Source organism: Bison bison, unplaced genomic scaffold (genome assembly GCF_000754665.1).
Source record: "Bison bison bison isolate TAMUID 2011002044 unplaced genomic scaffold, Bison_UMD1.0 scf7180017864037, whole genome shotgun sequence".
NCBI lineage: Eukaryota > Metazoa > Chordata > Mammalia > Artiodactyla > Bovidae > Bison > Bison bison.
In genome coordinates, this window is record NW_011494609.1 from 4,332,808 (window position 1) to 4,356,481 (window position 23,674).

The 23,674-nt window shown below is 45.9% G+C and overlaps 1 protein-coding gene across 1 annotated transcript in view; it reads left to right on the plus strand.

Annotated features, from left to right (window-relative positions):
• Window positions 1-23,674, plus strand: part of RUNX1 (runt-related transcription factor 1) — a gene marked incomplete at its 3' end in the record, with an annotated part of 272,413 nt that overhangs the window by 199,327 nt on the left and 49,412 nt on the right. Inside the window, exon 7 of the mRNA XM_010834981.1 lies at window positions 4,592-4,696. Coding sequence (XP_010833283.1) covers window positions 4,592-4,696 — 105 coding nt within the window. The remainder of the gene's footprint in view (window positions 1-4,591; window positions 4,697-23,674) is intronic.

The following is a 23,674-nucleotide window of genomic DNA, read 5'->3' on the forward strand; positions in this document are numbered from 1 at the left end:
TAAAATACCAGGCCCATAGGTCATTTTGATGAGGGAATTTGGCTAATAACATATTAGGCCGTGGCTGCCTCTACCATCGTGGCAGGTGCTGGCCAAGAAGGGCTGTGTCTCGGCAGGAATGAGCTGGGGCGTGGCTAGGTGTGGTGGGGCGTGGCCATGGTGTGGTGGGGGTGTGGGCAGGGCAGAGGGCGGGGCTCCAAGGGTCTGACGTGCCCACTGGCAGCCCCGTCCCCAGGTGTCAAGTTCAGTGCCAGGTCTGCACAGAAGAATACAAGGAAGTGGAAGGCAGAGCTTTCTTAGAGTGGAAAAATGTCACACACACCTGTGAGCCAAATGTCATCACTTACTGCCGCTGTCTGTGAGGTCATGGGCAGATGTCGTGGTGTTCAAAGCTGTACACAAGGGCTCCGTTGTGAGCCGGAATACCTCCGCCTTCATGAGCCATGGTTACTGGGGCCAAAACGCCCCACCTAGTAGCTTTTGCCGGACAGACACTTCTTGACTGCACATAAAATGATGGGCATAAAATAGTAGAATTTTAATTATAATTACAAGCAGCGATTTCGCAAATATTCACTTTGGTTGAATTTCCTTCCCAATTCAGTAGGGCAGTTTCTGTGGTTAACCAGGGGGCTGGCATTAAGCACCAGGAGCCTAAATTCAGCTCAGGAAGAAAGTAGTTTTGAACTATAACCCAGGCTCTCAATTAGCTGTTGAGTATGGTTTGGAGCCATTATCATCCCCAGGACTGTGTTCTCTTTTGAGGGCAGTGGCAGAGCATAGCAAAGGGACCACAAGTCTGGATTCCTGGTTCTGGTGCCACTGAGTTTGAAGGTAGAGCTTGGGGACTTCATGTGAATAATATGAAACACAAAGCTGGGAGATCTGGGTTTCCTGTGTATCCAAGCTGTGTGACTTTGGACAAAGCACTCACTCTCTGAGTCTTAGCTTTGTTGTCTGTTAACCAAAGGCAATGAAATCTGTCTTGTTTATTTCATGAGCGTGCTGGAAGGACCAGATAAAACAGTATATAGGAAAGTGCTTGAAAACTTGTAAGTTCTACATAGTCCTGAAAATGCCAACATTAGGAAGACAGTGATCTTTGTTGTCATTTAGGAAATCAAGGATAGGATGGTTGTTAACTTGGTCGCTCAGCCGTGTCCGACTCTTTGCGACCCCATGGACTATACAGTCCATGGAGTTCTCCAGGTCAGAATACTGGAGTGAGTAGCCTTTCCCTTCTCCAGGGGATCTTCCCAACCCAGGGATCGAACCCAGGTCTCCTGCACTGCAGATTCTTTACCAGCTGAGCCACTAAGGAAGCCCAAGAATACTGGAGTGGGTAGCTATTCCTTCTCCAGCGGACCGTCCCAACCCAGGAACTGAACCGGGGTCTCTTGCTTTGCAGGCAGATTCTTTACTAACTATATATATATAAATATCTGCAGAAGATTATATATGTATGTATATGAATCACTTGGCTATGCACCTGAAAGACACAACATTGTAAAGCCACTATACTTCAATACAAATTTTTAGAAAACAAAAAACAGGATGGTTATAGGAGGGCCACCATAGGAGTAAGACTGTTTGCAGGGGTAAAACCCCCAGGTGAAACCTAGAAAATAGTGGTCACGTGTAGTGCTGCAACTGGAACTCTTTTGACAGTTAGTGTTTGTACTGAGTTGAATGTTGCTGTCTTTCAGTCACTCAGTCATGTCTGGCTCTTCGCCACCCCATGGACTGTATCCCATCGGGTTCCTCTGTCCAGGGATTGCCCAGGCAAGAATACTGGAGTGGGTTGCCATTTCCATCTCCAGGGGATCTTCCCGACCCAGGGGTTGACCTTACATCTCCTGCATTGACAGGTGGATTCTTTACCACTGAGCCACCAGGGAAACCCACTGAGTTGATTAGCATTCCCTAAAAAGTCATGTCCATGGGTAACCTCAGAATGTGACCTTATCTAGAAATAGGGGCTTGGGGATATAGTCAAGTTAAGGGAAAGTCCTACTGGAGTAGGGTATGCCCTAAATCCAGTGACAGGTGTCCTTATAAGGAGAGGGAGATTTGAAGACAGAGGACACGGAGGGAGAGAGGCCATGTGAGGAAGGAGGCAGAGATTGGAGTGGTGCAGCCACAAGCCAAGGAGAGCCAAGGATTGCTAGTAACACCAGAAGCTGGGGCAAGACCAAGAAGAATTCTTTCCTGGTAGGGGACGGCCCACTCAGCACCTCAGTTTTGGACTTCTGGCCTCCAGAACTGGGAGACTATAAGTTTCAGTTGTTTTAAGCCACCTGCATGCACGCATGCCAAGTTGCTTCAGTCATGTCCAAGTCTTTGCAACTCTGTGAATGGTAGCCTGCCAGGTTCCTCTGTCCATGGGATTCTCTAGGCAAGAATACTGCAGTGGCATTACTGGAGTTGCCATTTCCTCCTCCAGGGGATCTTTCTGACCCAAGGATCAGACCCATGTCTCTTGCATCTCCTGCATTGGCAGGCGGGTTCTTTACCACTAGTGCCCCCTGGGAAGCCCTTAAGCCACCTGTGCTGTGCTTTAGTCTCTCAGTTGTGTCTGACTCTTTACGACCCCATGGACTGTAACCTGCCAGGCTCCTTTGTTCATGGGGATTCTCCAGGCAAGAATACTGGAGTGGGTTGTCATGCCCTCCTCCAAGGGATTTTCCCAACCTAGGAACCAAACCAGGGTCTCCTGCATTGCAATCAAGTTCTTAACCAGCTGAGCTACCAGAGAAGCCCTTAAGCCACCTGCTTCTGCTGCTGCTGCTGCTGCTAAGTCACTTCAGTCGTGTCCAACTCTGCAACCCCATAGACAGCAGCCCAGCAGTCTCCCTGTCCCTGGGATTCTCCAGGCAAGAACACTGGAATGGGCTGCCATTTCCTTCTCCAATGCATGAAAGTGAAAGTGAAGTCACTCAGTCCTATCCGACTCTTAGTGACCCCATGGACTACAGCCTACCAGGCTCCTCCATCCATGGGATTTTCCAGGCAAGAGTACTGGAGTGGGGTGCCATTGCCTTCTCTGCTTAAGCCACCTAGTTTGTGATAATTTGTTACAGCAGCCCTAGGAAGGAAAGACAGTGTTTTAATGGAATCTGAAATGCTGGGGTTTCAGGCAGCAGGGGAAACACCCTGGGTGCAGGCACATGCCTACCTGTGGAGATGGACAATGGGATTTATCTCAAAGATAAAACCAGAGTGAACACTGACACTGCATGTATCCCATGAACGCCTTCGTTTTGCAAACCAGGAACCTGAGATCTGGAGAAGTTAAAGATGTGTACAGGAACCTAAATCTTCTGTCTTGCAGGGAGAGCTCTGCCTCTCTCTTTCTCTCTCTCTACACACACAGACACAAACACACACCCCCCTTTAAATACCATATGCCGGATGCTGTTTTAATGATTTTACTCGTATTAACTCATTTAACCTCCTCCACAATTCTACGGGCTTCCCAAATAGAATCCGCCTGCCAATGCAGGAGCTATAAGAGACACAGATTCGATCCCTGGGTCTGGAAGATCCCTTGGAGGAGGGCACGGTAACCCACTCCAGTATTCTTGCCTGGAAAATCCCATGAACAGACGAGCCTGGAAGGCTATAGTCCATAGGGTCATACAGAGTCAGACACGACTGAAATGATTTAGCACGCACACGGGCACAATTCTATAAGGTAGGAGAAGTTACGTGTACCCATCTTCAAGGTGAGGACACAGGCACAGGGAAGACTACTGACTTGTTTAAGGTCAGTTAGCCGGAATTCAAACCCAGAGGACATTCTCTGAACCACTTTGCCAAGAAGAAATGCTTTTAAATAACTAATGTATTTATATATTAATAGTTTTATTATAAATTATGTTTTAAACAATTTTTTAATTATTAAAAACACTGCATGATATGTATGCAATGAGTACATACTCACATTTTGTGAGTATGTATAAGACACTTAGATGGAAATCCACATGCATATTTATGCTCCGAATTGTCACTGAATCTCAGTCTGTCAATTACATATCCTTCTGTCTGGCCAACCCCGTGTGTGCCTATGGCATAATCAAAATAATATTTTAAATCACCAACAATTAGTATTTTCAAAATACAGAGAGAATCATTCCAATTAAGCCTATCCTCAGAAATTCTCTCTCTCCTAATCCTTGGAGGTACAAAGAACATTAGAGGGGAAAGACAAAAATGGGTTCTCTTACTCCTTTTGCTCTGAGCTTATTGAAAGGGACGACATGGGGGTTTCTAGCTGCCAATCTGCCCATATGTTCCTGGGCTCTCGACCTAGAAGTAAACACATCTGAATCTCTCTTGATCCTGTGTTATTAATGACCAAACGAAAGCCATGTGACTACCAGACATGCCACATCTAGACAGCATAGTTGTACTTTCCAGAATGTCAGCAAAGCCAAACTAAAAGGAGTATTGGAAAAACCGACAACGTGCGCTCAAGCCCTGCCCCCTTTCCAGGACGAGGGCTGGAAAGCATACATTAATTTTGAATTACCCAGCAAATATAATCAGGCCATTGCCTCATCCTTCTTTGCTCTCTTTTGTGTTCCAACAGGGAAAAGCTTCACTCTGACCATCACCGTCTTCACAAACCCACCGCAAGTCGCCACCTACCACAGAGCCATCAAAATCACAGTGGATGGACCCCGAGAACCTCGAAGTAAGTGGGCCCCCTTTGGGGCTGGCACCCCCCCAACCCCGCCCCAGTTGGTACACTCAGGCATCAGGGACCATGTCTTCGAAGCCTTGTGTTCAATCAGCATCATCCAGATGTGGCTGAAACCTCTGCCAGAGGGGAATGTCAGGCCCCTGTAGAGAGAGAGAATTTTACTTTTGACATTCTCACTTGTCAAAGGCTGTCTCTGGGCTCCAGGCTCTTTTTTTCGAAGCATCCTTTTAGAGGGCAGAAGGAAATCAGACTGACTCAAGTGCATGTTAGAATCATCTGGGGACAGCACGGGCCTAAGGACCAAATACATGGTAAAGGTCCATGGAAGACTGGCCAGGCACAGAGGTGGCCCCAAAAAGGCCAGAGGGTCAGAGTGGACCACAGGGGGCTGATTACCATCCATGCCGGTCTTTTATTCATTTGGAGGCTGGAGATGAAATCTATCCAAATGACCCTTTTCTTTCTGTGCCACAGATTGAAATCTTATGACAGGATTGTTTAAAATAGAGAATGGGAGGCGGGAGGAATGCCTGGGGGAAAACCAGCAAATATAGAAAGATGGTACCAGAAAAATAGCTCCTGCGAGAAAAGTTTTTTTTAAAAAGGAGTGGGGTTGTTTAGTCTGCAGAAAAATGTCTTCACGGTGACTTAATGACTATCTTTGAGTAAACACAAGAGTAGCACTCTTTTCCAGAACCACACCCTTCCCTTGGATGGAGGCTGGGTTACACTTGCAGATCACTGGAGCTGCCTGGAGCCCCAGCCCGGCATCTGCATGCCTTCTAACCATGTCAGGCCCCCAGTGGAAAATTAATATCCTCTATTCTCAGGGTGGGGGTAAGGGGTGAAAAACTGGGCTTCCTGCTAGGCCAGGAAGTTGAGATGCAGGCGTGTCAGGTTGTAAAGCGAAGTGGTTAAGAATTTTGAGTGCTGGGCTAAACAAGTGGAGTGCGGGGCTGAGGTGCTTAAGCTTTCAGGAAGTTATGGAGCCTCTCTGAACCTCAGTTTCTTCATCTGTAAAATGGGGATGTTAATGAGAGCTTCTCTATAACTTGAAGGAGACAGTGCTGTGTGCCTGGCACGGAGAATGAAATCAGGAAATGCCGGCGATCCCCAGTTGTGCCTCCCTGTCTGTGTCTCAGGGTGCCCCTCCACCCCCTGCCCCCCAGTCCAAGAGGACCTGCCCTGTGGTGGTGTTGGTGGCCCCCGGGCACGGCTGTCTATAGGTCATCCTGTGAGCATTACAACTCGTGGCAGTCTTCCCTAGAGTCCCGGCCACAGCCTCATGGTACGTTGATCACCCCGGGCGCTGTGTCAGTCAACCACACCACCAGGGACCACCCGTCAGGACAAGCTGTCCGTTCACCATCTCTTTGGTGCCCTTTGCCTGTTCTCTTTCTGACCTTATTTCCCCCGCCCTGCAGATTGTTCTCTTTAAGTACCTGGAGATGTTCTGGCCACACCCAGACTCAGGAAACTCCAGGACTTGGTAACCACCCCCGATTCCCATTTCTGTGTGAAAAGAAAACCGCAGGCGCAGAACCACACAGTTCCAACCAAACCCAACTTGGGAGCTTTCCAAAGTAGGAACGGCAAATTGAAGACTCCTAGTGACCCTGCGGTAAACACGCCAGACGCACCACACAGGCGCCCTGGCGTTCTGCAGAGGACCAAAGAGGAAGCAGGCTCAGATTACAGCAGGCGCGGGATGGGGGGCAGGCTGCTGTGAGGTTTAAGGCGGTTGACCTTGAGGATACTTAAACTTCCAGAAAGGCTCACTCAGGAGGCTGTAGAATCCCTTTCTTGAAAAATAGAAGCAGGTGGACTTCCCTGGTGGTCCAGTGGTTAAGACTTCTCCTTCCAGCGCAGCAGGTGTGAGTTCCATCCTTGCTCATGGAGCTGAGATCCCACATCCCTTGTGACCAAAACACTGAAACATAAAACAGAAACAATCTTGTAACAAATTCAATGAAGACTTAAAAAAAAAATAAGCACACAAAATTTAAAAAATAAAAATGGAAGCAGGAGGTTAAGAGATACAAATGATGATGTATAAAATAAATAAGATACAAGGATATATAGTTGGAGGAGGGGATGGCAACTCACTCCATGGATAGAGGAGTCTGGTGACTACAGTCCATGGCATCACAAGGAGTCAAAAATGACTGAGCGACCAACACACACGCACACAAGGATATATAGTACTACAGGGAGTATGACTGATATTTTATAATAACTATAAATGGAATATAACCTTTAAAGCTTGTGCATCACTATGTTGTACACCTGAAACTTATTAATATATAATACTGTACATCAGCTATGAAAAGTGAAAGTGAAAGTCACATCTGACTCTTCGTGACCCCATGATATAGCCTGTGGAATTTTCCAGGCCAGAATGCTGAAGTGGGTAGCCTTTCCCTTTTCCAGGGGAATCTTCCCAACCCGGGGATTGAGCCCAGGTCTCCCGCATTGCAGGCAGATTCTTTACCAGCTGAGCCACACAGGAAGCCCAAGAATACTGGAGTGGATATCCCTTCTCCAGCAGATCTTTCCAACCCAGGAATCAAACCGGGGTCTCCGAGGTCTCCTGCACTGCAGGCAGATTCTTTACTGAGCTATCTGGGAAACCCTGTACCTCAGTTTAAAAAAAAAAACATTTAAGTACACGTAGAAAAAACAGCCACCTCTGGGAGAGTTCAAAGGCAAACCCACCAGCAGGAAAAAACTTAAATCAGGACATCCCTCCATATGCCTTCCACTGTCCCTCTTCATTGATGCATAAAAAAAGACAGTTTTTGCTGTATGGCCACTATTTTCCTGTAACATTCAAAGAACTAACAGTGATTGAACTTCAAAGAATAAATGATGGGCGCTTGAATTTTTAAGAACTGGCAGTCAGAGGGGAAAAATATGTGATTGTAATGGGCCGCCTGTATATACAGTGGACTCTACTTCCTGCTGCTTTATGACTTAAGAAAACAGTCATTATTGAGAAGTGTTTTAGAGTAGGCAGAAGGGATTGGTTCCAAAGAGGCACCCATTTTTACGGAGTCTTTCCTGCCAAATGGAATTTGGGGTCTGGGGAAAAATTGACTAAAAAGCAAATTAAATTAAATACATATATATATTTATAAGTATATATAAGAATATATATAAGTATGATCTAAAGAGGTATTACAGGCTTAAGTAGAGAGTGTCGGTTTCACAAGGGACTTCTAGAAAAAAGTCAAACGCACAGTCTCCCAGGGTGACTGTGGTAATGTTGCCTTTTCACTCTTGGAAGCTCAGCAGGCCTTCAGCATGCGTTTTTCTTATTATCCTTTGGATGTCTTGATTCAAGATGGGAACTACTTTTTGACGAAACTGTGTTCACAGCCACTTTTTTTTTTTTTTTTAAGAGAAGTTAACCAGAATTCCCCCGCCCCCGCAACTTTATTGAGATATCGTTGGCTAATTGTGTCAGTTTAAGGTTTACAACATGATTATTTGATATATGTCTACATTGAGAAATGATTACCGCAGTGAGATCAGTTAACACATCCTTCAGATCATATAGTGACAGTTTGTCTGTTGAGAACTTTTAAGATCCACCCTCTTAGCAGTTTTCTAATATATAATGTGGTGCTGTTAACTACAGTTCCAGACAAGGCAACGGCACCCCACTCCAGTACTCTCACCTGGAAAATCCCATGGACGGAGGAGCCTGGTGGGCTGCAGTCCATGGGGTCGCTAAGAGTCGGACACGACTGAGCAACTTTACTTTCACTTTTCACTTTCCTGCATTGGAGAAGGAAATGGCAACCCACTCCAGTGTTCTTGCCTGGAGAACCCCAGGGATGGGGGAGCCTGGTGGGCTGCCGTCTATGGGGTCGCACAGAGTCGGGCACGACTGAAGTGACTTAGCAGCAGCAGTTACTATAGTTCACGCTATACATTAGGTCCCCAGAACTTTTTCATCTTCTAACTGAAAGTTTGTACCCTTTAATCCCTTTCCCCATCCCCTACCCCTAGCCACCACCAATCTACTCTCTGTTTCTGTGAGTTTGTGGGTTTTTTTCTCCCCGTCCCCTACCCCTAGCCACCACCAATCTACTCTCTGTTTCTGTGAGTTTGTGGTTTTTTGTTTTTGTTTTTTTTTTCATAAGATTCCACATATAAGTGAGGTGATATAGTATTTGTCTTTCTCTGTGTGACTTATTTCACTTAGCGCAACACTCTCAAAGCCCATCCATGTTGCAAATGGTAAATAGCAGGGTATCTTTTATACGCTTGAATAATGTTCCTCTGCGTGTGTGTGTATGTAACACATCTTCTGATTGTTATCATGTTTTGAGTATTGTGAATTATTCTTTCCAATGCAGTTTGAGGGCTTCCCTAGTAGCTCAGCTGGTAAAGAATCTACTGGCAATGCAGGAGACCCCAGTTTGATTCCTGGGACAGGTAGATCCCCTGGAGAAGGGATAGGCCACCCACTCCAGTATTCTTGGACTTCCCTGGTGGCTCAGAATTTCTGGTAAACAATCTGCCTGCAGTAGCAGGAGACCTGGGTTCTATCCCTGGGTTGAGAAGATCCCTGGAGAAGGGAATGGCTACCCACTCCAGTATTCTGGCCTGGAGAATTCTGTGGACAGAGGAGCCTGGCAGGCTACAACCCATGGGGTCACTAAGAGTCAGACACAACTGAGCGACTTTCACTTTCAGTGCAGTTTTAAGAGAGGTCATTGCATGTAAATTAGAATGCCCAGGCAGTGTCAAATCTATAGTAACATCTCCCAAGTCCCTTCCATCATTATTATGGTGCTGTGAATTCTGGGTGATTCTGGCAACATGGTTCCAGCATAGCCAAGTTGAATCGTTTTGAAAAGTTCTTTTGTTTCATGAAATTAATGACTATGAGAGCTCAAAGGGACCTGAGAGAGCCTTCAGGGCTAATTGCCTCGTTGATAAGGGAAAGCAGCCACAGAGAAATGAAATGATCTGCTTAGGCTGGAAAGAAAGAGTTGGTGATGAAGCCAGAATTACAATGAGGAGCTCCTGATGCCTCATACTAATCCACTCTATCCATCCATTCGTCTGTCCGTCCATGCATTTACCTCTCCATCCCGCACCATACCATCTGCACATGACCTATTCTAGACTCTCTGACCTGGCCCCAGTACTCTCATTTTTGAAACTAGTTGTTAGCTTGTATGACCTCTCACGTTTGTCCCAGCTCCAAGATTGTCTAGATAGGGCAATTCCCAGTGCCTGAGGGCAGGCATGGAGCCTTCAACTTAAAGCATTTCTGCAAAAACCGGAAGGAAAGCTTATCTCATTCAGCCTTCCAGTAAGATAATTAAGAAAAGGACAAAGAATTAGGGAACATGCCGCTGCTAGTCTGCTGGCCAGGCTGATGGAATCACTTGATGTTTCCCAACCAATTTCTTGGTTTTCAGTGGCGAAGTTGTAGCAAAAAGTGTCTTCCAAAGAAAAAGGAAAATTTTTTTTCCCATTTCAGGTGATCACTTGCCTTTTTCCATAACTGACCTGCCCCTTAGTAAGTCAAAAACTTGTGTTTCCCACATCTTGTGGGGTTATTTGTATATCTCAGGTGAATAGAGAAATGATTAATTGTTGAAAAATTAAAATTATTATGGGGAAAGAACGCCAGCAGAAGGTAGCTTCTGCTGGAATAGTACTTGTAACTGCAAGGTGGGCCCTGTTTTCAGTTTGTAAGTAGAACATTTAGAAGCTTGTCAACATATTAAAAAATGGTCTTCTCTTTAAGCATGAAAGATTGAGTGAAAAGAGTTTTCAAGGAAAGGATATTTGAGATTGCTTTTATGTATTTTTTTAATATTTCAGGGAACCTAATGGGAAATTCCAGCACTCAGCCCATGTGTCTGTAATTTAGCCCATGTGTCTGTAATATGATAATGTTGAGATATCAAAGTGTATTCTCTGCAGATATTTCACTAAATACTTTGAATGCGTGACTTAGTGCCATAGAGGAAGATACTTTGCTAAGGAGGGGTTGAGGGGCAGGGCAGGGGTGGGAGTGTCCCAATGGGGTGGACTCAGGATTGGACAGTCACTGTGAGGGCATGACCCACCACCTGGCTGGCCAGGTGTCCGTTACATCTAGAACACTGAGTAACTAAAAATTTAAAAGGTTCATAAAACAAATATTCACCGTTTGTAGGACAACTTCTGCCCTCGAGTTAATGGAGCCCTTCTCGGTACCTGCTGTGTTTGAACTCTTGAGATTCAGAGTAACAGGATAGCTAGGTGGAGCTGTGACTTAAAAACTTTTGAATATGCTACTTTCTGGGGCATTAGCCTTCTTGCCAACTAACAACATTTTTATGGAGAGTTGTAGTTGAAATTGGTCGATTTAAAATAGACTTCATTCCTCATCACTCAGTTGCTTTTGTTAAGGACTTTACTGAGACTATATCACACGAATATAACTTTTTTCTTATGATGTTGAATGCAAATAAGCAAAGACTATAAAATATATATATTATATATATATATAGAGAGAGAGAGAAAGAGAGAAAGATATATATATAGAGAGAGAAACAGAATCTTTGTTTATGGCGAGTATGTTTCAAATAAAAAAGAAATGCATGAAAGATGCCTATAAACTTATGATGATCATGGACCGAAAAATATTTGAAATCAAGTTTACCCAGAGAAGTATGGGATGAGCAGAAATGCTTATGGATTGCTCTGGTGATTGACTAATGTACAATTTTCTTTTAAAATTGTTGTTTTCTCTTAATAATAAAAATACCTGATAGTAATAATAATAATAATAATGGGCTTCCTTAGTGGCTCAGATGGTAAAGAATGTGCCTGCAATGCAGGAGACCCAGGTTCCATCCCCTGGAGAAGGGAATGGCTACCCAGTATTCTTGCCTGGACAATTCCATGGACAGAGGAGCCTGGAGGACTGTACAGTCCATGGGATCGCAGAGTCAGACATGACTAAGCGACTAACTCTGTCACTTTCACTTTCAATAATAACAATATGAAACACTCTGATAGTGCTGACTATTTGCTCAGCACTGTACAAAGAGCCACACATACCTTAATTGACATAATTTTTGCAAGATCAGGTAAGGATAGAGCCTTACACAAAGAGAAATCCAGTCCCTTGCCCAAGGTCACACTGTTAGTTCGTAAGCCAGAACTGAAACACAGCCATCCAGACACTGCCATCCACAGACGCCAAAGTCTTATTTTTAAGAACTACACCAACTGCTACTTGAGCTTTATTGTATTGAAATTTTCTATGCAGAATTTTTTTTATTAGAGTTTATCAATAAAAATTCTGGTTCAGTTTTCTTCAAGGAAGCAGAGCCTCATAGTCTTGACATTCATCATTTTTGTACCAACGGGATGGAACCAGCATTTTCCCTGGGGTGAGGATGCTGTTGAATGTACCACCCACACTGCCATACAGGCTGACAGTGGGTTCCATGTCTGTCACCAGGGTCTGCTTAGGGGCCTGGCATCTGGGGACCTGAAGCAAGGGTGTTGCCCAACGTAAACCTCTCCCTCCAGCAGAGGCAGGCAGGAAAAGTGAGTAATGTGACAAAAATGACCACAAACCAGCTGTCCAAGTCCAGTTCCCCCTTCAGCAAAGAGATTCCCAGAGGTCCCACGTGCACAGTGCTTCTTACTGTTTAGTCAGTTGTGTCCGACTCTCTTGCGACCCCATGGACTGTAGCCCACCAGACTTCTCTGCCCATGGGATTTCCCAGGCAAGAATACTGGAGCAGGTTGCCATTTCCTTCTCCAGGGGATCTTCCCAAGGTAGGGATCGAACCTGCGTCTCCCACATTGGCAGGAGGACTCATTACCACTGAGCCACCAGGAAGCCCATGCAGCCTGCTAGGAGGATGCAAATTTTTTCATTTTTCGCCCCTGACTGGTTAGTGGAATGCCAGATGGTTTTCCAGATCTGTGATCTCAGGATTGTAATTATCAATCCCTAATCACCTGGGATTAATCATCTGTTCTCTGGGAATTGCTTTAAGCACGTCCTCTACGTAATGAACGATCATCACTTAATCCCCCTTTCCCTGGATTCTTCAGATGCTGGATTTGGACTTTCATTCTTTCTAGATGAAATCGTGATCCCCAAAAGAAAAAAAAAAAAAAAGAAGAATTCTTTCTTTCCTCTCACTCAAATATAAAGGAGACAGAGGGTCAGAGAGGTAGAATGTTCTGCTTAGATTCCTCCCTCCCACTGTGACGGCACTTTGGTGCTAAGATGGACATTCTGGGGTGACTTCCACTGGAGCTATAATCCCCGCTGTGCTAAGCTCCTCAATTACCTGATGACTGGGCAAAAGCAGTTTTTAAAGCACTAATAATCCTGCCTAAATGTTCCCAATGAATTTTAGAATGTCTTTCTGTTTGTTATTCTTAGTAGCATCAAACTAGACCAAGAAGTATTCAATATAGATAAAGACTCCCACAGGCTTCCCAGATGGCTCAGTGGTAAAGAACCCGCCTCACAATGCCAAAGATGCAGGCTCAATCCCTGGGTCAGGAAGATCCCCTGGAGGAGGAAATGGCAACTCACTGCTGTATTCTTGCCTAGACAATCCCACAGACAAAGAACCTGGTGGGCTACACAGTTGACAGGGTCTCAAAAGAGTGGAATACAACTTAGCAACTAAACAACAAAGACTTCCATGACTCTTGAGTTTTTAGTGAACTTATCTCGACTTCCCTGATAGCTCAGTTGGTAAAGAATCCACCTGCAATGCAGGAGACCCTGGTTTGATTCCTGGGTCGGGAAGATCCGCTAGAGAAGAGATAGGCTACCCAATCCAGTATATTCTTGGGCTTCCCTGGTGGCTCAGCTGATAAATAATCCAGCTGCAATGCAGGAGACCTGGGTTTGATCCCTGGGTTGGGAAGATCTCCCAGAGAAGCGAAAGGCTACCCAGTCCAGTATTCTGGCTTGGAGAATTCCATGGACTGTATAGTCCATGGGGTCGCAAAAAATCAGACATGACTGAGCGACTTTTCCTTTACATTCCCTTCACATCCAGGCTAAGGTCTGAAAGAGCCCTTCGGATGAGAGGGATGTAGGAGGACCCTGGAGGGAGTAAGCTTCTGCCCCTGGAAGCAGTGATAAGCCACTTCATTAGCTCACCAGGACCTGGGCAGGCCTGTGATCTCTTGGTAACTAGCCCTGTCTTATACAGAAGTCCCGAGATGTTCTGTGTTGCTGCAGAAAGGAAGGAAAAAATGGTTCCTTCCAGGTACCAGTGAAAACATAAAGAAATGATCTAGGTAGCATCTCAATCTAATGTAGGGGAGCAGGGGGTAGAGAAGGAACATGGACTGAATCTTAAACCATGACTCAATATCTCTATCCCTCTGGACCATTGGAAACCCACATCACTATTTTAAATGCCACCCTAGTGAAGTCGAGATATAAGCTAACATCCCAGTCCTTGTTAGAATTTAGTATATGAAGTGCTAAAAAAAAAATCCTGTCTGCATTTAGGCTTCAGTTTCTTAATCATTTGAAAAGGTTTCTAGATGGAGGACCTGGGTTTCAGACTGGCGCCACCAGGCCAGTGGGTGTGAACTCATGCAGTTATCTTAAGTACTTTCTCCTAACTGTCCTCTTCTGTCCAACCAGGCAACAGGACCAGTGATAATCTCTAAATTAGTTCCTGCTGAAAGGATGATAGCAAAATACCATCAGAAAAACAGAAGCCCTGAGCTCCCCACAAACAGCGCCCCCTAGAGGTCTAGCCTTGGCAGCCTCCTCTGTAGGGTGGGGGTTGCGGGGGGAACATATCCTTCGTCACATCACGCATATAGGTTTACACCAGATCCTAAGTTAGATGTGTTTTTTTGCTGTAAATTTTTGAATGGCTTTTATCACTTGGTGTTGAAATTAATCTGGCTATGAGTAACGCATTTAATTTCCTGCAGCCCTGATGTCATTACCATCAGCATAGTGATTACCACTGGATTGCAATCCCCCTCTTGGCATCTGCTGACTGTGTGGGTGACCGTGGGGTGGGCGGAAAGAGTGCTGGCCTGACCCAGCCTCCAGAAAACAAGGACAGTGGCCGTGTGAACCTCACAGGGCAGGGAACCTGAATGCGACAGCCTTGGTCAAACATTTTGAACCAATGCCTGGCACACAGTCAGTGTTCAGGAGACGCAGCAGTTATTTGCATTGAATCTTGGTATCCTTTGGAAATGAGAGGACTTGAAACCAAAATGATCTGTGATTCCTAAGTTTAAAAATTCATGAAGTTGCCGTAATGTTTCATTTTTTTTTTTGGACACTTAATTAAACATTTATAAATTTTGATTTTTTTTTCAGTTTTTTTTTTTTCCTTTTGTATTTAGACACAGTAAAATTTCTTTTCTTACATTTTTATGGACCCTTGAAACACTCTGGGCACCATTCCTAAGTCCCTCAATGGGCATATTGGTTTGCCCCCAAAGGTTGAGATTGGTGGAAAAACTCAGAGGAGCCTGGCAGGTTACAGTCCACAGAGTCTTGAAGACTCAGATGCAACTGAAGCGACTTAGCAGCAGGGGGGAAACTTCTGTCTGAGTAAAAAGTGGGTGTTTGAGGTCTCACTTGTGGGTCCTTTCAGATATATGCATGACACAGCTTGGGAGAGGCTCCTCTGCTTTAGAAAACTGACATGAATGTGCGAAACTCTCCTTGGGGTCTCAAGCCTCACACCAGATGCACAGAGCTCACCTCCTGGGGTGCCTGGACCCCCTGTTAGCCACAGCCAAGCTTCATGGGCATGACACTCAGCCACTCTCTGAGTTCCCTAAACCAACGTGTGTCTCTAGACTTGTCTTGGATTTTTCTCTTCTGGAATGTGTTTGGTAGGGGTTTCCTTCATTTTCCCCAGAGACACGCAGAGATGTGTTTCAGTGACCACGCATCCACCTTTCACCATCAGAGACCCTTCTGGGCATCGCAGTGCCTGCGTTGGCTGCCCGTACACCTTGTGACCTGATGGAGCGAAGCACTGCAGTTAGCACAGTGTTTTATAATGCATCCTTTTGTCGGCTTTGGTATGGACTTAGAAATTTTTTATACTCTACCCACTTTCCATTTTTCATGAAAACTCTCCTTGAGCTTTTGTGAAGGCTTGGATTTTTTTTTTTCTTCCTGTAAGCTATATAGTTAAGAAAAGCATTAGGAAGAATTGGACCCAGTGGGTCTGATAGAACTCACTGACACCGCCAAAAAAAGAGAGGTTCAGTTTAAGAAAAGTAGAATTAACCCCCCTTGCTCTAGATCTGTGTTTAAGTTCGTTTGAGCTAGCTTGCAGTTTCTGTGTTCTCCCATTCTTCCCATTTTCTTTTCCTTTATAAACAATTTATTTTAAAGGTTTGCTTTTTTTTGCTGTGAACAGTTGACTCTCAAGAAGGGGTGAGTTAGGTATAGCCTATTACTGAGCATTACAGCTATATTATCAGACAGGTCACAGACACTGACATTGGCTGTGAAATGCCTTTCTCAATTACACGTGATGTATTTACAGTGAGTTCTTTGTGCAACTAAGTTATGCATTGTCATTGGGAAAATTCCTGATAGCCAAGCCAAATATTCTGGCTATATATTTGTAGATGAAAGCCAAGGTAACATTGAAGTACCCAAAGCAAAGTTCTTTTCTGTTTGCCTTTTTCTAAGGAATACAGTTGAATTAATCTGCCAACTCCCTAGACCCCTATAAAGTAAGTTAATGGCAATACATTACTTTGGTGCTTCCACGATTTACATATACTCAGGTTCCATTAAAGCAAGTATTGACTAAAACTCAGCCAGTTATTGAGTCTCTCAGAGTGCTTTCCTACACTGAAATGGCGAACATTTGAGATTCCATTTGTTTGTGTTTGTTTTTGTTCACCATGGCTTAGAAGTCAGGCTTCTGGTCATTTGAGATAAAAAGTAAATATTTGAAATATCTAAGCTCTTAAGAACTATATACATTTATGGCCCTTTTTGGATGTGTTCCTGGTATCACCTTATTTTTACTTACCTCTGAAGTGGTTTTATGATATTTCTAATTCACTCATTTTAAAACGCTCCAGAGAAATACCCATAGTCACATCTTTCTGTTTCTGGCATTGCTAAAGGGCACAGCCCCAAGCTTCAAAAATGAAGCTCTGAGCCAGGGCAATGAGAGAGGAGTTTGGAGGCGGACCAATATGGCCTCATGTCTGAGCCCTGATACTTCCCATACCTGGGCGTCAGTTTCCCCATCTGTAGAATGGGCGTGCGACACCGACCTTGCTAAGACATGTGAGGATTAGAGGCGGTCTGAGCCACAGGCTGGAGCAGTGGTTGGCAGCCCGGCTGGAGAGCTGATGGCCTGATTCAAGGTCACCTGTGCCCTGTGGTCAGATCAATCTCCCTGAGCTTGGCCTCCTCACATGCAAGCCCAGGAAGATGATATTCTGATGCTTGTTGAAGAAAGGAGCATGTGATGACACATGGTGCCTGGCACAGAGGTGCTCCTTAAATATTAGCTGTTATTATTAAAGCACATGCCCTGGACACAGGGGGACCCCCTTCCCGCATCCCATACCCCTCACCAGGGAATCAGCTAGAATTCTGCCTAAGTGGAGGCCAGATACTTGCCATTGCCAAGTTTTTTGTTTTTTTTTAATCATTGCAGATTGAACTCTCAGGATACAAGACAGTAAGGGCTTTTTTTACCTTTTTCGTTCCAGCCCAAATACTGCAATAAAATACTATTTTAACCCCAAATACTACAGAAATACTGCATTACTTCACCAATTTTCTCCTCACTGAAGCCAAACCATGTTCACCATATTTCCCTGCTTCCTTTGTTTCTTTTCCCAAACAAAGATTTTATCAAAATGTAGTTGTTTCTTAACTGAACATGCTGCTGTGTATCTGCCAAGACACTTAGCATCTAGAAGCTTCCATTGAGTCATCTATAAGGTAGAGATAATTATAATAGCTCTAATGCAGAAGATTGCTTTGCATGAATTGGGATGATAAATAACGAAGTGCTTTGTAAACAGTCTGTCAGGTAATCTATCAGTCTATCAGAAATCTATAAATACGTAATTAGATAACAGAAAAGCATAGGAAATCTTATTATTGCTGTGTATATTATACAAAAATCTCAGGGATCTAAAATAAAACTTGGCTTCTTGAAGGTACATTTCATCTCATCCTGTCTTCTAGGATTGATGAGAAGAAAAACCATAGGGGGAAAAATAAAGGCATTTAAATCAGCCCCACTGTGAATCCATACTTTGAGAAGCTTTACTTTTTGCCCTCAGAATATCTTAATATTTCCTTTCCTACTGTTACACACCCTGTAGGCATTTTGGAAACAAACAAAAGGCAAACTTCACAGTTAAGAGAACTGAGTTTAATTTTAATATCTATTTCTTTTCCAAAACCAAATGCAGTTCTTCCTCTCTGGCTGTGTTATTTCATTTTCTGTCCATGAAAGGCTTAGGAAGAGTTGCAGAGATTGTAGTGTAGCTTGCCGAGTCCTTGTTCCTTTTTTTTTTTTCCACCCGTGGCTTTTTATATATGCTGCTTGCCTGAGATTTGGGGATTAGATTGCAGGGAGGTGAAACATTACACCGTTGAGCCTTCCTGCCAGTTTCCCAGGAGGAGTCAAAACCTGCAGCTGCTCTGAGGTGAGAACCTTGCAAGGCTCCAAGGCTGGCTTGCTGTCCTGTTCCTTCGTTCACATGCTGTCAGAGCCGGTTGGGAGGAGAAACTCGCTCTATTTCGTGGGTGATTCAGCCGATCTCAAAATAAATAAGTAGCTGAGGGCAGGGAGAAAGAAACCAGGAACTGCTGAAATTTGAGTCTCATAGGCTGGGCCATTCTTGGAGCCGTTCTGTTGAGCCCTAAGAGCAATCCTGAACCCTGGGCAAGGGAGAGGCGGCTACGTGGAAAGATCGCAGATCCCGGCCCGGTTGGCTCTGCAGAGCTCAGCAGCCCCCATCCCCTCTCAGAGCCTCCATTTCCTCACCTGCCTAACAAGAGAGAGAGGATGGATGGTTTGAAGATCCTTATCAGCTTCTAAAAGGAAGAGTTGATGTCTGTAGGAGCAAGTGCATCCCCCTGGGGGGTCACTTGGCCTGGAGGAGAACCCAGGTTTGCAGCCAGCCCACCAACTTGGGGAGCCAGGTTCAGGGCTGAGAAGATGGGCAAGGACCAGGTGGAGAGCACAGCCACTCACAGCCCAAGTAGGGGGAAGAAATGGATAAAGGTCCACCCAGAGGGACATGCCCTAAGGAAGGGAAATAATCCTAACTTGATTTCCTATGACTTTGGCATCATTTAAAAAAAAAAAAAAAGAAAGAAAAGGGGAAAAAAAAAAAGTCATCCTTCTACCCACAAAGTGCTCGATTGTGAGCTACAGAGCCCCAACCTGGCCAAATTCCGGAAGCTGGCTGGCCAGAGACCTCGGGGTTCATTCCTCAGCCAACTTAAAAAAAGATGGGTTGAGTCCTGTTGACCGAATTGTTGGATGTTTCTGAGCGAGGCTGCCTTCCCCTCCTTTGCCTCTTCCCAGCCTTATGGGCTGTTCTTCACTACCTGCCTTACCTATCTGCACCATCTAGCCGCAAACAGCTTGGGTTGACCACACCACTTCCCTATTGAAAGTTAATACTGTTTGACTCATTCTGTGTTACTAACCTGAAGCCAAAGAAAACAAGCCAGAGAATAACCGGCTTGTACGGGGCTTGGAAGGCTCTCAGAGGCCCTGCTTTCAAAATCCTATACAGTAGCTTTACTATATCTCTCCGCCACAGCTGCAGAGAAAATGAAGGAAGCAGAAGTGGTTTCAGAAAAAGAAAAAAAAAAAAAAAGTTGGGGGTGGGGAAGAGACCCAGAAGGGAGTGAGATGGGGGCCGCCCCCTCCGGCTGAGAAAAGGCAGGGAGTAACCTGCACTTTATGAGGGCACCCTCACCCACTGGAGGCTGTGCTTTCACACACCAGAGTGTTTGCACAGAAGAGGGAACTGTGGATGGAGTTAAAAGGAGAGAAGGTTCAAAACACCCGTCGCAAAGACGGTTCTCTTGTTGGCGTTGGTAGCAGAGGTGAGCGGGGAAGCTGGTCCCACCAGAGTCAGCCTTGCAGAGACAAGAGTCCCCAGGTGAAGATGAAAGGAGGAAGGCCTGCTGTTTGCTGCTCTCCAGTCTGGAAAGGATTCGGATGGGAGAATGGTGCAGGGGTTTTGGAGGGAAGTATCGATACCCTTCTTGTCCTTCCCTCCAGCACTGGCTCAGATGGGGTCATCAGGGTGAATAGGGGGCACTTGGGTCTTGACATAAATAGAACTTTCCCTCCCAAGATTGCCTGGCAAGCACAGGACCGGTGTTTCTGTCATCGTGCAACGCCTCTTGGGGAGTCCTGGACAAAGAGCCACTGCCCTTTGAAGTAGCTGAGGGGGGAGGACCCCCACCAATGCTGTTTCTCAGCTGTGTGTGGGCAACAGTGGATAATAAGTTAGCCTGAGTGAGGCCAGTATCCCCAAAATAACCTGCCAGCTTTTTCTTTAGATGGTGTGAGGTAGGGATAAGGACAGGTTGCAAACGACTGCTGGTTACTATTGGCTTTCTTATGAGCATGTGCTCAGTGAGTGGTCAGAGGGCCACTGTCCTTTGGCACCTGCTTGGCTATCTATTAAAGGACTTGGGCGAGGGCTTTGAGTTGGCCTTTTGGCCTCCTGCTGCTGTGAGGCCAGCCCAGAAGTCAGTGGGCATTTGTGACCTGAGAGAAGACGGGAATCAGGTGCTGTTCGCTCTTGCCGCTCCCCTGCTTCTGGGAAAGACCCCACCCACCCCACATTCACCAGGGACCAACAGGAGAGCTTTTAGCAATGAGAGGCAATTTTTCCTTACCCCTTGAATTTTCCTCACCGCTGTAGGATGTACGACCCTGAGTAGGTCTAGCCTAGGACGGGGGCTGGACATCTATTTATTTATTCTTGAATGCATTCATTCGTCATTCATTCATTCATTCGTTCACCCGACATTGACTGAGGCACACCATCCAACCTCCAGGGCCCTTAGATTACCGCATCCCTGTCTGAACAGCCCTGTCTGAACGGGCCTCTGTCTTCTGTGCATAGTGTGTGCAGGTCTTGGAGGGGAGTGGAGACCCGCAGGGGTGTCAGAAGGCTTGTGGGAGACCGGCATCACCCAGGCAGCTGGAGGGAGCAGGTGGAGCCTATGGACATCTGGGACAGTGTTCTTCCTCCAAGCCTGTCTTCCCCAGGGCTAATACTACTGAGGCTTGGACTCCACAGCCAGGTTAACACCTCTCAACTCGACCCCTGCTTCACCACCAAAAACACATCCTACCAAAGCCACCTGCCACTCACAGAGCCTGTCCTTGTCGGGAGGAGCCCCTCAGATTAATGGATCCACAGACTCCCAGGTACCACCCTGGGGTTACTTTTTCTTACCAGTTCATGGCATTTTCTGCAGACCGCCCCTTCCCCAAGGACAGGCTGACAGTACTTGCAATCACAAGCTTGCAGAGGAGAAAGAATCTCCAACTTGTGAGCTGTCTGCACCCATCCATGACAGTTGCTTCGCCTGCCCCCTCAGAGGGCTACCTCTGGTCAGGAGCGCAAAGAAACCAGGCGGGTCCCCTGCCCTAAGCTGCAATTACCTCCTTAGTCACCAGACAGAAACAGGGGGTAACCATGGTGACTGATGACTACCCGTTCTGACTCCTCTGCTTTCAGGGGGCCTTGGGTCTCTGAAAGCTCGTGGGGATGAGCTAAGAACCCCACTGCCTGTCACCGTGAGCCGGCACTTCAGGGAACCCCATTTTGCTTCGTGTTTTTGTCCCACGAATTTTGAGGGCACAGTTTAGCAGGGGATGGTGGGGGCAGACCCTGTGCAGCCCTTTGGCCTCAAGTCTGGGTTAGTTGTTCTCGTCGTGGTCCCAGCCAGCTTCACTCTCCACTTTCTACACCTTTCCTTTCAGGCTTTGCTCTACCAGTTGTGTCTTAGCCTGTGTCTAGGGACATGAGATGCTGTGTGTGAGTGTGTATGTGGGGGGATACTCTCTCCAAAAACACAAGCAAGCTCTAGCAGTGCCTTGCTTATGTGAGGGTACTGCACTCAGCTCCACGCAAAAGGCCTTTTATCCATTCTTTTTATCTTTTTGTGTAATGAAGGAAAAAAAATAGAGAGGACCAGTTTTACGGACTGTTCAACTTCCCATAAGACAGCTCTCCACACAAAACTCTCTATGTTCCATGATGATATTTTTCCTCCCTAAGTAGTTTTTCTGAGCCCTCCACAGTTTTATTTCAGCTAAAAACTGTTGTTCAAATTTCCTTTGCCCTGAATAATCCTGCTTCCCCGAAATCTAATGGAGGACAGTTGGTTGGCACCAGCATTCAGCTGGTCAGTCAGTCAGTCAGTGAATGTTCAGTGAGCCTGCTGTGCCAGGTCCTCTTCTCTGCACTGGGGATACGGGTGTGAAGAAAAGGGACAAAGTCCCTGGCTCATACAGCTTGCAGCCTAGTGGGCAGAGACAAACCATAAATAACATTAATAAATGCTATGGAGAAAACCAGCGATAAAGGGCTTGGAACTGGCCAGGTTGGAGAAGGTGCGGCTTAACCTAGGGTGTTGAGAAATTCCTCAGGGAGAAGATGAAACTTAAGTGTATCTGGAGACTACATGTCCTGGGAAGAGGAAACAGCAGGTACAAAGGCCCTGAGGCAGGCATATAGGAGCAGTCGTAAGGTGGCCGGTATGGCTGGAGCAAAGCAGGGAATTCAGGCTGTCTGCCTTCTAGTCTAGAAAGTAGGCTTAGCAAAAGCCAGCCTGACCTTTAAAGTATGTACGTTATGCCCTGTGAGGAGCCAGTGTAGGACCATGGATGGGAAGACCCAGGATAGACAAGCCCCCAACACACACAGACTCAAGTCTCACTCACTTACCTGGAAACAATAACAGACTTTATTTTCTTGAGCCCCCACATCACTGCGGAAGATGACTGCAGCCATGTAATTAAAAGACGCTTGTTCCTTGGAAGAAAAGCTATGACCAACCTAGACAGCATATTAAAAAGCAGAGACACTTTGCCGACAAAGGCTCATCTAGTCAAAGCCATGGTTTTTGCAGTAGTACAGATGTGAGAGTTAAACCATAAAGAAAGCTGAGTGCCAAAGAATTGATGCTTTCGAACTGTGGTGTTGGAGAAGACTCTTGAAAGTCCCTTGGACTGCAAGGAGCTCAAGCCAGTGAGTCCTAAAGGAAATCGACCCTGAATACTCATTGGAAGGACTGATGTTGAAGCTGAAACTCCAATGCTTTGGCCACCTGATGCAAAGAACTGACTCATAGGAAAAGACCCTAATGCTGGGAAGGATTGAAGGCAGGAGGAGAAGGAGACAACAGAGGATGAGATGGTTGGATGGCATCATCGACTCAATGGACATGAGTTTGAGCAAACTCCGGGAGATGCTGATGGACAGGGAGCCCTGGCATGCTGCAGTCCATGGGGTTGCAAAGAGTCAGACACAACTGAGCAACTGAACAGCAACCTGCAAGAGAACCTAAGCTCCTCTCAACCATACCCATCGCAGTCCCTGTTGGTGATTCTCCGGGGGTAAACGTCACATCTATAGAATCAGTCGGTTGAAACTTATGGCCTAGGAAGCATTGGCACCCTGGTGGCTTCTCCCCACCGGCTCCATATGACTTAGAAGGCTCACGCACGGAGGGAAGAGAAGCTGTGTACCAGGCGTGTGGGTGAGGGAGCAGGACAGCTGCACACGTGGGACGATGGGTGTTGATCTCAGCCTACATTCCTCTGACCGCTGACGGGAGGGCGTGGCCAGGGAACTGAAAAGTACCATTGTTTTCTAACCAATGAGGGAAGCAGGAAGATGATACCCTGGATTAAGGTTCTGCACAGTGGTCTTCCCCACCCCCACCCC